The sequence below is a fragment of the Polypterus senegalus genome, chromosome 13 (assembly GCF_016835505.1).
Source record: "Polypterus senegalus isolate Bchr_013 chromosome 13, ASM1683550v1, whole genome shotgun sequence".
In the NCBI taxonomy this organism is placed as follows: Eukaryota; Metazoa; Chordata; class Cladistia; order Polypteriformes; family Polypteridae; genus Polypterus; species Polypterus senegalus.
The window spans coordinates 62,686,896-62,702,884 of NC_053166.1; the positions used below are offsets into that span (position 1 = coordinate 62,686,896).

At 35.5% G+C, this 15,989-nt stretch overlaps 1 protein-coding gene across 2 annotated transcripts in view; it reads left to right on the plus strand.

The window, feature by feature from the left end:
* Positions 1 to 15,989, plus strand: part of arap3 (ArfGAP with RhoGAP domain, ankyrin repeat and PH domain 3) — a 172,225-nt gene that overhangs the window by 121,990 nt on the left and 34,246 nt on the right. For both annotated transcript variants that reach the window (XM_039774588.1, XM_039774587.1), the window contains exons 6-16: positions 637 to 873; positions 7,779 to 7,848; positions 8,204 to 8,324; positions 9,012 to 9,196; positions 9,772 to 9,878; positions 11,689 to 11,888; positions 12,771 to 12,856; positions 13,053 to 13,235; positions 14,454 to 14,607; positions 15,396 to 15,524; positions 15,794 to 15,947. In XM_039774588.1, the coding sequence (XP_039630522.1) occupies positions 637 to 873; positions 7,779 to 7,848; positions 8,204 to 8,324; positions 9,012 to 9,196; positions 9,772 to 9,878; positions 11,689 to 11,888; positions 12,771 to 12,856; positions 13,053 to 13,235; positions 14,454 to 14,607; positions 15,396 to 15,524; positions 15,794 to 15,947 (1,626 nt within the window). The remainder of the gene's footprint in view (positions 1 to 636; positions 874 to 7,778; positions 7,849 to 8,203; positions 8,325 to 9,011; positions 9,197 to 9,771; positions 9,879 to 11,688; positions 11,889 to 12,770; positions 12,857 to 13,052; positions 13,236 to 14,453; positions 14,608 to 15,395; positions 15,525 to 15,793; positions 15,948 to 15,989) is intronic.

Here is a 15,989-nt window from a genome sequence, read left to right on the forward strand (position 1 = left end):
AGATTGTGAACCTGTAATTCCTGCACACAATGCTAATTTTAAGAGAAAAAAAACTGTTGTTTAAAGCAATTAATTTTGTTACAGTAAAGTTGTAAGTTTACTTTTCATTATTGACATTTTCTTTAAAAAATAAAACAAGTGAGTTAAAATTAAGGTATTACTTCAGAAAATATATATTCTTGTACAACTTTTAATACAATCCCCTTGTTACTCTGACTTGTTTATTCTTTTTCAGCTGATGTTTCACATTGCAGTGATTCATCTCGGATGTTACAGCAAAGGATGTGTTTGTGTGTGTGCTTATGTGTATAGTTATTAGTTGGTGGCGGCAATATTTTTATCCATAAAATGAATGGCCTGACAGAAAAAGTTTGAAAACCACTGTTTACAGTATAAATAATTATAAGTTCTATAAGGCAGATAAAGGCTGCCCTCATTACTTTGTTAGTTATCAAGGTGGGGATTTCGTATGTGTTTTATGTATGACTACATGAGAACCTCTGCAGCAGGATTAAATTTCGCACACCTCCAATGCAGAACCAAAAATGTGTAGTAACAGTGGCACAGAATCACTATATGGTTTTATTCATGTATGTGCAGCTTTCAACTAAATGTATCTTTTATTGGTGTTTTCAGGCAGAACTGTGCTACCAAAGATGGGCTGATCCCTAGCACTCCATTAAACAAGTCTGAAGATTATTTCACAGTGGGAGTACCTAACACATCCAGTCAGTCATTCTGTCTTCCTACCTGTTCCTATAATGATGAATATGCTGATGACTTGACCATTTCCCCTTATGCAAGTTTTACATTTGCTGCGGACCCAGCCCACCCCATCATCAGTGGCTGGCTGGAGAAGTTGTCTCCTCATGGGTAAAATTTCTAGTGTCTTTTTTTTTAAAGACTTATTTAATATTTCAAAGTTGTTTTTGTAAAAAGAAATTAATATTAATTAATATATGAGGATTATTAGGAATAGCAATTTTTAAATATAATAGAAAATTGGGTCATCAGCATCACTTTGGGTGGTAGGAACAAGGGAGCCTCCTTAGGCAGAGTATCTTTACTCTCTATGTTTTATAAAAAGAGTTACACATAAAGTATAAGGTAAGATGTATTATAATTTAAATAGCAAATTAAAATTTGAGATTAATTATAGAAAAAAGGCTTTGAATCATCCACCAGTTTTCTTTACCTGCTTATCTATTTCTTGACCTCACAGTCTATCCTAGTGCCACTGGACAAAATGTATAAAAAGTTAATTGCTTTGTGCACACGAGCACAGATTCATTGTCAAATACCTATGAATTTAAAGAGTGTACAAACTTAACATTTAAAGTAATTTCACACTGTAATGGAAAGGGCACGGGAGGCCACAAGTGTCACTTTTATGACACTGTAAAACATCTGGGGCCCATGTATAAACGGTGCGTACACACAGAAATGTGGCGTAAGAACGTTTCCACATTCAAATCGCGATGTATAAAACCTAAACTTGGCGTAAAGCCACGCACATTTCCACGGTACCTCATATCCTGTTGTACGCAAGTTCTACGCTCGGTTTTGCAGACTGGTGGCAACCAGCGTCAAAGCAGTGCTACTCTTCCTGTGTGGTTATCCTTTCTTTTTTAGATGAACACCCCTGACATGGCTTTATAAATACACTGAAATTAACTGCATATCGTTTATTAGTTTAATGTATCTGATTGTAATTAACCAGTAATAATATAATGGTCCACGGAATGGTCAAACTATTCTAAATACAATAGCTGCTTTAGCGTTGTTACTCACACTGCACCTTCTTCTTCTTTCAGCTGCACCCGTTAGGGGTAGCCACAGCAGATCATCTTTTTCCATATTATTCTCACTGCACCACTCAAGAGTATTTATATCACTGTATCTGAGTGGGGAATCAAAGTTCTACAGCAGCTGAGAAAGAGAATTATCGGTATACAGCATCAAGCACACGCTGCCTCAGCCATGCTGTCTGTTGAACTGTTTTCACACGGCAAACGTTTCAAAGCCTTTCCTGTACGGACCTTGCGGTTCAGAAAGAGTTTGATCCCAAGAACTATAAACGCACTCAATCAAGTGCTCCTTGTAGAACTGTCTGTACCTATTAGTAGAATTACCTCACTATAAACTTGCACTACAATTACAATATTGCACAACCTGAGGCACTTCATAAAGTGCATATTTACATATGATGACGATATCATTTTTAAGATGAAATGCAGCAAAATATGTTTATTATATTATACAGATAAAACTTTAACTTTATTTAAATAATCTATATTGTCAATAATTAAACATGCCAGGACACGGTGCTGCAGCGCTAGCTATTAGCTTGCATTCCATTCATGGACTGTTCCTGCCTCGCGCTGTATTCTTACTGGGACTGGCGTGACACTGGAAGGATGGATGGATAGAATAATTAAACATGTACTACGAAGATATTTCAATGTTCCTTAAAAGTTTTGAAGGATCAGCGTTCTAAGCTTACAGATGGCTTAACATCTATTACAGAGCTGATTGTGTGGCAGTTGGGTATTTGGAGAAAGAAAAGTAAGGACAGGAATTGGAGGTTAGTGTGTTTGAAAGATACAGTACTTCTGTACTAAAGCATTTCATCGAAGGTCGCGCATGGCGCAGCAAGCATCTGAGACATGAACAATCACTGCTTCACCATGTTCCCATGTTTAATAACATGATTTAACTCCTGTCATCATGAAAATTATATCACATATATATCTCAGTACTTTAATTATTCAGAGAGTTGTAATATCACGAATGTAATGGATTCTGTGTCCTGTCGGAGGAAGAGAAAGCTGATTTAAGAAGCACGTAGTGATTCACACACACAGAGCACACAGAAGATCAAATACAAAACAAAGCATTTAACTTGCTACTTTAGCGACGATGGAATTTGAGAGACTAAAAAACAATTTTAAGATGAAGTTTATGATGTTCTACTTTAATGACAAAATAAACTATGTGATTAAAGTGGAAATGTCGAGATTAAAGTTGATGTTTCGTGCTTTTTTCACACCGTGTGCCTATTTTTTTTTTCTCTATACCCTAATAAGCTTTCATATCGCACTCAGCCGGTGGGCTACGACTCGCCTTTTCACACCGACTTTGATATGTGACAACTTCTTTTTTATTTCGGGCACTGTGCGACTTTGTGAACTTGAGCTTTCGAGTTTCTCCGACATATTATGTCACTCGATTGACTTCCTTTTGTTGTTTATACCACTGTTTAAACCAACAAATAGTATATTTTTCCTTTCATCCACTTGGTATTCGCTGAAATTTTTATATTTTCCCCTGTGCTTTTCCCATTGTCTTTTCACAGAAGGCTGATCTTAATGGCTATTTATATTGATTTGTATATTCAAAGAGGCGTACTTTTGGGAGAAGTTGAGGTGGGACACCAGGCGTGTGCATGAGCGTTACTTTTCACGCTGACCGGGATTTATGTAGCAGAAGAACGTGGAACTTGGCGAACTGCATCTGGAATTTTTTGTGCGTAAGCACATTCCGGCTTTTGTGCTTACGTCATGTTATAATGCGAATTCTACGCACGCGTTATGCATGAGGCCCCTGGTCTTAGATGCATAAAAATACCATTATGATCATTCAGGTTCACAGTGTCATTGTTCAGTGCTACTGATTTCGGTTTACAATATTTGATATCACACAGCACTTTACACTATGTCCTCTCTTAAAATATGCAGTGAGTTTAATGTAATTACACTTTTTCACTGAAATGATAGTTTCTTAGATGTTTATCTAATTTAAATGATGCATTAGGCAGTCTTTTGTTATATCTAATTTCTTGAAAATACTTACATTAATATAATTGTTAATTGTCAGAAAATGGCTGAAGCACAATTTCTTTTACCAGCTCTTTGTTACTGGCACTCATGTCTGTATCTGTTACAATGCAACATTAATTACATAGCTCTCTAAGGGCTGACCGCGTTCCCAGTGTTCATTTGACACGTCCTCCGAGTATTTCCTCAGAACATAACGCGATGCATGTGCGAGTTGTAGTACCACCAAAAAATGGAGGGCGTAGTTTGTTCAAGTTGGACCATGATGTCAGAGTCTCTGTTTACTATGAACATGTTTCAGCAAACCGCTTTGCAGATTGTACGGGATCAATGTGCATGCTTCAATGTTTGATGAATGGTTTGATGTGGTGAAGCAAAATGCTGACATACAAATGCATTTGTGGTGCTTTTATATTCAAGTGTAACACATTCCCAATTGTAATGACACAACACGATGTTCTGTGCCATCTTTTGTATGGCAGCATATTTGAGCCACAGAGAAAAAAAATTAGGGACCCAGTGAAAATGTCTATTTTGTGATTAAAGTGGAAATTTCTGCTTTAATCTCGAAATTCCTACCTTAATCTCGTAGTTTATTATGTCATTAAAGTAGACCGTTGTTAATGCCATCTTAAAACCGACCCAGTTGTTAAATGCTATGTGCTTCTGGGGCTTCCTCCTGAACTGATAGCAGTGGCAAGCAGTAATTGCCACACAGAACACGTTAAATTTATGATATTACAGCTGTCTGCACTTTTAGAATCCTTAGATTTATACTTATATCACTTTCATGATGAAATTAATTAAAGTATGCATGTTACATTTTACAGATTAATCGTTAACTTCATTTAAATAATGAATATGGCTAATAATTACACATGAGGTGGTTGGGCAGAAGCAGAGCAGTAGTCCTGCTGCCCTGCAGTAGGGAGTCATGTCCCTGGTGTTCCCTGCCTGGAGTTTCCATGTTTTCCTGGTGAGTTTCCACAGTTTGCTCCTTCCAAAGACATGCAGGTTTGAGGATTTGGTGATGCTAAAATGGTGCTATGTGTGTGCTTGTAATCACCTTGTGATGAGCTGATGCCATGCCAGGGATTGTTTATGCCTCATGCCAGAGTTACATAAAGTATGTGTGGAAGTATAAACAGTACACCACTTGTGTAGCAGTAGCGTCCATAGGCGCACACGTCACATGAAGTATAAACCCGGCCTAATGATGGGTGAGACAGGAGGGCACTAAAAATGGAGAGCTTAGATGGTGACATTGCTCTAGCACAGTGTACTTAGTGCCATTGATTTAGTTTTTTGGATTTATAGATGTATGATTTTTGTTCTAGTACTTTTGTTCTTGCCTTTGATATACTGAGTGCGTTTTGCCCAATTTGGCACTGAGCCCCTGTTTTTTCAAACTTGTGTGTCCACAGAAGTTGGCTTATTGTGCCTGCACATGCCTCATGTTAAAATTAGGTGTAACAGTCTTCATTTTTAGAACCACCAAAATAATGTGTTCCTTTCGTGAGAATAATTGGGCACCTATAGAAATATGAGCAAAGACTATGTAAATGGCATTTGATTTTGTAATGTTTTTCCTGTTTAATGGAAACAAATTCAGAAAATGGATGGATGAATATATATTATTTAATATATAGTATAAATACAGTATAAATTGTCTGCCTATAAGTGTTTTTCCATAGTCTGACCCATGCAGTATACATAAAATTTTAATAAATCACATGTGAGAGAAATCCCATCACATCTTATAATGGGAAACATGGTGTCTAAAAAAGGATATACAGTATTATAATATACAAATTTAATGAGTGCAAACATTTTTCTTTCCTTCATTTTGCCTTTCTACACAGTGCATAATTTGTGTCCTAGAGTGTGCAACTCAGTCTAGCGTACTATGCATAAAAAATATTAGCATATGAATACTTTACACACAGTGCTGCCAGAAACAATGTATGCATACCTTCTGCCTCTTAAATCAAAGGCTAATTCAAGCTTGTACATAAGTTTATGGATTATGCTGATGAGATGCACTGTTTACTTTTAATCATCTGTGAGTTGCCTAAAAACAACAGTGATCCTATGTTATTTTCATTTTGTTACTTTGGGTTTGACAGGCATTATGGTTGACACTCAGTTGTTGATTAAGTTCACACTGCTGTGTGATATTTAACAGTGAGCCAAGTGCAATGAAGGCAAACAGTTATAATATAGATAAAGGAACTTATTATTCTTATCTCTGTGGAGATATATTTCAAGGCTTTAGAACCTCGTTTTAGAATGCTCTTTAATTAAGAAGGGAAGAAAATATTTTGTGCATCAGTACTATTGAATCAAAAGCAATACTGGTTTTACCTTTAGAAATAAACTGTAAACCAAACTGCCGGTGTGAGATGAAATGTTAAAGACTCATCTTCAAAGCTTTCAGTAGTGTTTTTACAGCAAAGCACTCTGAACAATCATAAAATGTATGCATCCGAGAATTAAAACCATACATGTGTACTACAGGTCAGTACTTGACATTACCATTCATTTTCTTAATTTTCACATACCATATTATATATAGTGAGGCAGAGTGGTGCAGTATTAACACTGCTGCCTCAAAATAAGGAGACTTCTATATCACAGTAGGTGGATTAAATGTATCTCTTATTCCTAGTAAGGATACATTTAGGGAGAGAGACGAAGAGAGTATAGCACACACACAACTGCCTTAACTCCGGCCTTATTCGCACACCATGGTAAGCGAGGTGCAAAGTGCACAAAGGACCACATCTTGCTTCCTCTCCTCCCATGGTGGAGACTGAGTGATCATACAGTACTGTGCACTTCACTCTTTTTCAAGCATGCACCATCCCTAGTGAATGTGAGTGAGTCAGAGTGCAACAGAGAATATGTCTTCTTCATTCTCGTGCCATTACATACCACCCTGAGTAAGTTAAAGCCATTGTATGTGGGATTCTTCTCCCACTTGTGTAGAAGAGAGGCAGCTAGAGTCACCCAAAAGGCATTTCCGTCTTTCTTGCACTGCAAACCTGAAAGCTGAAGAGTACACAAGATTGTCGTGCTGCAATGGCTCAGACAGATCAAGAGAGCAAGAATTCCCTCCTTGCACAATGTAAGAAAACAGCCTATCGCTGTGTGCAGCACCAGTGTTCATTTTTTCGTTCTTTTCCTTTCATTTTATGTTTATATTCCAATTTCAGTTCATGTGTAAATTCAGCATACTCAGATTTATCTTTACAAGTTGAGGTTGTACTATAAAGCTTTTTTATCACTTATTTTGTAATAACTTATTTATACTTTCTTCATCGTATCTGTGTTTGTGAAAATGAGAAACTTGTTTGATGGATATTATTACTGCCAACATCATGTTATCAGACAAAATGATAAAACTTCATTTGCTTTGAGATTTTTCATTATATTTCTACTTTTACAATTGAGCATATTCTGCATCTCAGCCATTGTGTTTCATCACTTAGGCATTGTTTATTGGTTCATTGTCAGGAGGTACTGGACTAGTTTTTTATTATGAAAGTTTTTTTTCCTTTTTTTAAATTTTTGCTGGGTGTTTGGAAACATATGAATGTATGCAACATTTCTTTGCTTTACCCACAATTTGGCTAACTTTTAAAATTTTTCACAAAATGAAGTGATATTATTGTGTAATTTTTCTTCTTAGGTGTTTTAAAGGGAATTTTAGGGGGCCAAGTATATTTTATGTTACTTTTAAAAAGCAAAGGGCTTAGTGAATTAAAAGACAAGCTTTTGAGTTTGTAAGAAACAGCCTAATAAAATATGCATACAGTAATATTTGCCTGGATGTTGATAGCAATCAATCACAACAATACATTAATTGTTTACTGTTTAACTTTTTTCTTTGGTTCAAATATTTGGAACACGTATTTATGTTCTCTTTTTTTTTTTTTTTAGAAACTGTGTGTTTCAAAGGCGCTATTCCAAATTTGATGGGAAAAACTTAATGTACTTTAATAATGAAAAGGTAACCTTTTTTTAGTTTGTTTTAAACAACAAATATTACATGTTTCCTCTTTGTCTGAAAAGGTCTAACACCATTCAATTTTCAGGTACTTAAAATGTAAGAAAATGTAAAATCAAAATTCGTAATTAATTTCACGTTTTATGTTTTGTAAAGGTTTAGTGTGGTGCTCTTGTACTGCTTGACATCGATTTATTCTGTAGTCATATTTTTCACTGTAGTGTTTTTTCTAAAACAAGCAGGCTAAGGGACAGTATGTAGAGTATTTAAGAAAAAATGTTGTACTTGTAATCTCAGTACATCCCATTTAATAAATATTCTTTTCTTCCAATATCTAATCCATATGTATTCCTGACAGGAAGTTTATCCAAAAGGGGTAATCCCATTGGCTGCCATCCAAATGGTGCGACCTGCAAAAGAGAGTAAATTTGAAATTGTCACAAGCCAAAGGATTTTTGTTTTCCGTACTGAGAATGAAAGTAAGTGTACTTCAGTGGCCATTCCAGAATCATGTTATACAGTTTGCTGAAATAAACTCTGAAAAGGGTGGATTTTCTGATTGTTACATTGGAAATATAAATGAGTAGAATCATACTTTTCTAGCTACTCTGGTTTGTTTTTTAATGAACCTCTAATATTCAGCTACTCATACATATCTGTTTTTAATGCATTTTTGGTAGGTTGGCTGGGATTGGCTCCAGCAGACCCTGTAGTTGGGATATAGCGGGTTGGATAATGGATGGATGGATATTCAACTGAAATGTACAGTAGACAAAAATAACATTTACTTTACATTTCTGGCAAAATTTATTGTCACCGGTAGATTCTAGTCCCTGTATCACTTGTACCATTTTCTGTACATACAGTCTCACAGTTAGCTTCAGATTTTTGTGATCAATTTCAGCAAAATAATTTTAGTAAAAAGAATAATGCAGTGCTTTTTGAAATGCATCCACAAAGTGGGATTATTGGCCTCCAATGCACCCTAACGTTTAGGAAGATTTTTCAGGTGCATGATCAAATCAATGTTGTGTTAAAGTCCACCATTAGCAAAGAAAGAAAATGCTCAATTCCAGTCCAAATAAATCAAATTTTCAAAACGAATGTACATCTAAAATGACTACATTTAATAAGCAAAGCTTCTTATGTTTCTCTTGCTAATGTAGCTCAGCGGAATCATTGGTGTAAAACACTACAAGACAGAGTGAAAGATAAGTTAGTATCAGCTAAGCCCAGATTAGGGCTGGGCAGTCAGTGTCAGAAGAGTGGCTACTTGGAACTTAAAGGCACCAAATCCAAAATCTACACAGCTATTATTAATGACAAGGTGTGGCTTTACAAGAATGAGCAGGTGAGCATTTTTACGTTGTTTATTACTAGCAAAACGTACTGAAAGATTACAAATGTGGATGCCATCCATTGCCTGTCAGTAGTTTAAGACCTCTGTACAAATTTGCAGTTTATAAAAGATAAATGTCTTCCATTTCCTCTCATCACTGTACCTTCATTTCAGATGGTTGCATTTATATTCATGTGATACACTTTTATAGTTTGTGAAAGCTTAATAATACCTTATCCTATTTTGGCATGATAATTAAGTTGCTGATAAAGGGGCCTCACTGGTCCAGAATCCTAGATTTGAATGTCATGCCGGGATGTCTGTATGAAGTTTGCATGTTCCTCAAAGTGACTACATGGATTTTAATAGCACTCCAGTTTTCTTCACACTTCCCCAGTGACGTGTGTGTTATATCAATTTATCTTTGCACATAGGGCCCCTGTGAGTATGTGGAAGAGTGGGCCTTCATGCTAATGTCTATATTATTCAGAAGAATAATTATATTTTTTAAGTATTTGCATTGTATGTAAAACACATAAAAACATTATGTTTTGATGAAGTTTATGGGGTTTTTTTTTCTATTGCAGTGTTTTAAGAATGGAATTGGAATAACTCTGATTGATATCCGTGGTGCAACAATAAGAGAAAGCAAACACAAAACATTTGAGTTGATAACCCCTTTTAAAACTTTCAGGTAATGATGTATTTTATAATATATATGTACTACATTAGGTTCATTTGATACACACTTTCTAAGTTGTTGTCTTGTTTGAGCATTTTGGGACCAAAAATAAATACTTTACATATATTTTACATTTGCACACTGTATTCCTTTCAAGAAATTCAACAAATAAATGTATTTTCTAAATAAATTATTTTACCATATAAATAAAGTAAGCCTGGGAATTAATTAATTAATTTTTGCAATTAATGCCCCCTTTTTTTGTTTGTTTGTTTTTTATTACATTACGAAACAATAATAAAAAAGTTAAGTGTGAACCTAAAGAATTGCATAAACATCTAGTACCATGTGTTTACTACCTTGAAAAATTTTGAGAAATAAAATTTTATTTATGTTTCAAAGTACTGGTATTCATTACCTTGATTTATACATACCGACATAGATGCAGGGGAATGGGAAGAAGGTAAAAATAACACTTTTTTTTTTCTCATTTCACGTTTCTGTCATATCACATAAGTGCAAAATACTTTTTTTTTTTTGAGTGGCACTAAAACCAAATTAAAAAGTCCTTAGTACCTCTGAATTTAACTCTCCAGTCTGTCAGGTAGCTTACAGTATAATGACAAAATTCTCCAAAATAGAAGTATAATGATTGTCACCACTCATGATTCAAGTTTGCAGTAACTTTGCTAATTTATGCAAAGTATGCAACATAACCATCCAATTAATGTCAATTTTTAACAGAGATAGCTACTACAGAGAACATTTTTAGTGTGCCAGGAGCAAAGGTGTAGAGCAGTGTTTTCCAACCTTTTTACTGTGGTGGCACACTTTTTTGTAACCCAAAATATCCAAAGGCACCCCACAATTCTACCATCCACAAAAGCGTTCACTCTATACACTTGCTAAACTGTCCGAAGGGGTTGGACAATCAGAGACACTGGCAAAACAAAAGTACCTTGGAGATTGGCTTTTGTAGACAAGAAAATTAGTGGGCATGTTAAAAGCATTTCCTAACTGCTTTGTCCATTGGCCCACTCATGCAGGCAGTCCCTCTCTGCCTCACACCACAGTATCTGGGATAAGAGACAACTTGTGTTCCCATTATCCCTCAGCTCTGTGAGAGTAGGTGATGAACACGCAGACCCACTGACCTATCTCCTGAATGCTAAAGTGCTCTCTGAGCTGTGTCTGCAAAATGACAATTGCAGAGCTGCTTTTATCTCAACTTCTCCAGTTAGTCTTGTCCCCGTCAGACAGGTCTTGACCACCTGAGGAGCGTGTATCTCTTCGTTCAGGACCCAGGGCCACCACACTGTTACTGCACCACACTGCAATCCTAAACTTGATAAGTGTGTTAGAAAATGGATGAATGGATTAATGTATTTCTGGCCAAGGTTAGAGATGTTTCTCCACAGCTGCAGTGAACTGCTTTGCATATAGCCAAATACAATAGTTCTGCCTACTTGGTAAAGTATATCTATGAATCAGGATGCCAGTCAACTGTCTGTCTGTATTTGGGGTAAATTGTAGACTAGTGGATGGGTAATACAGTAAATGGGCTTCTGGCTCAGAAGCATTCAAGCTTGGATTTGGCAGACAGAAGACACAAGGAATATGAGGAAGTTTGTTTCAAGTGACTACAGTATGCTGAAGGAAATACAGGCCAGTTGTTGGCACCTGCATACTTAAACCTAAGCAGAGCAAATTTGTACTTCATCTACTAAACAAAATTATTAACAAGGCTTACCCTTTATCTATAATATGTTTGATTTACTGTACATTTATATTTAGTAATGCAGTTTTTTACTCTTCTTTTTAGTTTTACTGCTGAGTCTTGGCGAGAGAAAAAAGATTGGATGGAAGCTTTACAAGAGTCTATCGCAGAGACCCTTTCTGATTATGAAGTGGCTGAAAAGATATGGTCTAACCGATCTAATAAGACTTGTGCTGACTGCAAGGCTATTAATCCTGACTGGGCTTCCATCAACCTCTGTGTAGTGATCTGCAAGAACTGTGCTGGTACGAAAATGGTGTTTTTCTTTTTTCTCTTATAATAAGTCTGAATTTAAAAATAAATGTCAATGACATTTTCAATATTGCTCCTGATCTGTGACATGGTTTTGAAGAGGTGAAAGCTTTGTAATAAAATTTCAATCTTAGTTTCTAAAGCTTGTGTTTCTCATAATTGTTAGCTACTAAATACACATGTGTAAATTATCTTACTAATTGAATAATACTGTACTTACTTCCCAGGAATTTGTGTTTTGGACTTTCCAGGGTCTATCATGCTGTTTTTGAAAATGTGGCACATTTATTTCTCATTGTTTATTTGTTATTATTATCTTGTTATTCTGGAAACAATATTTTCTGTTTTTGGATATTCATCGACATTTTGGGACAATCTTTACTTTGTCATGAATATATTGTTCAGAGCCGCTATACCCATAGCTGGACATGTGACAAATTGTGTTTTCAAATCCTTTGTATAAAAGGTGACTGCTCACTGCTTCTGGTATCCAAATATTGAATCCTTCATCTTAAAACAAATGTTCTAGTTATAGTTAGAAGCAGGAAGCATAAGATAGTGGTGACACTTCTGAATTGAAACACATTACAATATTCAATAGATGCTGGAATGTCAAATGTCATTTGTGTAGTAGGAAAGTAGAGGTTTGGAGGTTGATGTGACCGATTACATATGCTATAGATACAACTCCATTTAAACAACACATGAAACAGAATGCCAGGTTGTTAACCATTTTGAATATATGATTTATTTCAATGTTCAGAAACACTTACTGAGCTGTTACTCACTTTAGCCCTGTTAGTTTCACTTACATGCAAAAATAAAAACCTGTTTTTTTAAGAACTAATTTGGTTGCATTTTAATTTTATGCCTAGGTCAGCACAGAGGCCTGGGTACAACCATTTCTAAGGTTCAGAGTCTAACACTGGACACAAGTGTATGGAGCAATGAAATAGTACAAGTAAGTAACTAAGTACACTTTCAGTAAATTCATTTTAAGTGACTTGAACAGCTTTTAAGTGTATTCACACAATATATTGCTTATGTAGCTAAACAAAACAGTTACTAATAGGCAATAGATCCATTCATCTGTTTAGCTAAAATATGTCAAATGTGTAAAACTGTGCTCTATGCCTTCACATTTATGTTTCCTACAGCTATTTATTATGATTGGAAATGAGAGGGCCAACAGATTCTGGGCAGCTCGTCTCACTCCATATGAAGAGTTGGATCCAGATGCCACTGCTGAACAGCGCAGGGAATTCATTGGCCTCAAATATCGAGATGGCAGATACAGACTGCCCCATCCTAGGTTTGCTACACAGGATGACCTGTTAAAGGTACTAAAAATATATAACACACTGGGGAATTTTAGTGCTTCAAAAGATATAATAATCATCCAATTCTGTGCTGTAACATTAAACCTCAGACCTTTTGATATGATCACAATTAGATTTTATTCATAATTGTTTTGGAAAGAAAGAGATAATTAAGGCTTATATGTATTACAGTAATCCCTCCTCGATCGCGGGGGTTGCGTTCCAGAACCCCCCGCAATAGGTGAAAATCCGCGAAGTTGAAACCATATGTTTGTATGGTAATTTTTATATATTTTAAGCCCTTATAAACTCTCCCACACTGTTAACATTATTAGAGCCCTCTAGACATGGAATAACACCCTTTAGTCAAAAGTTTAAACTGTGCTCCATGACAAGACAGAGATGACAGTTCTTTCACACTATTAAAAGAATGCAAATATATCTTCTGTTCAAAGGAGTGCGCACGTCAGGAGCAGAGAATTTCGGAGAGAGAGAGAGAGAGCGCTCGCTAAGAAAAGCAAACAATCAAAAAATCAATACGTGCTTTTGTGCTTTTAAGTATGCTGAAGCACTGCGATAAAGCAGCATTTTTTAGAGGAGCGTCCATATCCTCTAGGCAAACACCCTCTGTGCAAACAGCCCCTCTGCTCACACCCCCTCCGTCAGGCAGAGAGAGTGAGAGAGACATAGAAAAGCAAAAAATCAAGCACCGTGCGGGAAGCATATCGTATATCATTGAGGAGTTTTATTTAATATGTAATACATGCTCTGATTGGGTAGCTTCTAAGCCATCCGCCAATAGCGTCCCTTGTATGAAATCAACTGGGCAAACAAACTGAGGAAGCATGTACCATAAATTGAAAGACACATTGTCCGCAGAAATCCAGCAAAAAATCCGTGATATATATTTAGATATGCTTACATTTAAAATCCACGATGGAGTGAAGCTGTGAAAGTCGAAGCGCGATATAGAGAGGGATCACTGTATTCCGCTTCATTATTTTTGTACTGTATGGATGTTTAATGATCAAATGAGGGTTTTGAATTATATATATTTTTCACGTACATTTTTCTCTCAGTATAGTCTAGTTATCAAATAATATTGTCTTTTGAATGTGAATGTGTGCTTAAGCTGAATGCTATTAACTTATTAACTGTATCAGTGTTGTTCATAGTTGTTAGTAAAAAGGTGCCTCTGCTTAAATTTCATAATGTGAATTTGTTTGTTTTTTCCATCAGGCCCTTTGTACAGCTGTAGCAGAGCAGAACCTTCTTCAAATTGTGCCTCAGATCTTTACTGAAGCAGCTGAAGCCCTTGATTCAAATTTATATGACCAGTGTCAGGCACCTAGTCTTGGACGAGTCTCAGAGTCTCAAAGTTACAAGTCTATAGGTAAACATCTTATCACAACCAAGTATGAATTAAACTAATTATCAGTTCTGCTTTGTTTATATGGCCTTTCAAATTAGAAAATATGCCTTAAAAAGGTGGAATCATATTAGAAAATTAATTTTCATAGTCAGTCTAATTGTTAAATCACACTTAAATTAATAGTTTTCTACTTAGATCTCAGGGAAAATCGTGAACATGTAGTAAAACAAATTGCAACCTTTTCAGAAATAGTTATTTGTGTATAAAAATGTAATTAAACCTATTCTGCTCTGTGATATTTTTCAGGAGCCTGAACACCGTTACAGTATAATGAAATGATGCATGTCAGTTTAATGTAGAATATTCATTGGTACATACAAAGCATAATAAGTGACGCAATAACATTTGATTAATTATATTTCATATTCAGGAATTAAATAATTTGCAAAATAAACTAAATATGACTGAAGTTTCATCAGATGTGGCTTACCTGGTTTTAATACCCAAGTGCAGTACAGTAAATTGAAAGCAGATAAATTAGATCTAATCAGATCTAATATTGTCTTGTCATTTGTTTACATACCTTAAATTAATTTTGATATTAAATAAATCTTTTTTTATTTTATTTAGTCACATTACAGCTATATTTTAAAAACTACTGCATTTAGAATACATAATAGAAAATAAAAGACATTCATGCTCAGGAATATAATGATTTTCAACAAGGAGTCTTTGACTTATTATCTTAGAATTTTTTCATACCGGCTTGTGCTCTCATTTCCTGAAAGACAGTCATATCCTCCTTTTAGAATCAAGCTCTACAGAAGGACTGGACACAGGAAGTGTGTATGATGAAATCACCCAGCCAGTGATATATTCAGGATACCTTTACAAGTCAGCATCAATTAGCAAAACATCAACAAAGAAAAATAAAGAAGGTTTAGTATTTTTTATCTTTTTCAAGCTAACATTGTATTGCTAGAAAATTACTAAGATTTTCTCATTATGTAAATTTTCTTTGTTAATGATTTTGTGGTCATAACATACTCCCGGTTCTGATAAAGAGAAAACAAATGTAGGTTCTACTGCATAATACCCACTTCTATTGAGAAGACTTGTTAAATTTGTATAAACAGATGTGTACTGCAAGGCCTTCAAAGCTGCAGGATATCCTTTCCCAACTTTAGTTGTATATTTTATTTTTCAGAATACCAGAAGAAGTGGTGTACCTTGGATCGTTGTCTGCTCTTCTATGACTCTGAAAAGAGAAATGATCCAAGCCTAAAGATTGACATGAATGAAATTATTTGTTTAGGAGTCAGCAGACATGAGTCTCCTAATAGTCCCGGACCTTGTGACAGGTACCACTTTCAAACATTAGAAAAGATTAAATTAGGAAAGCA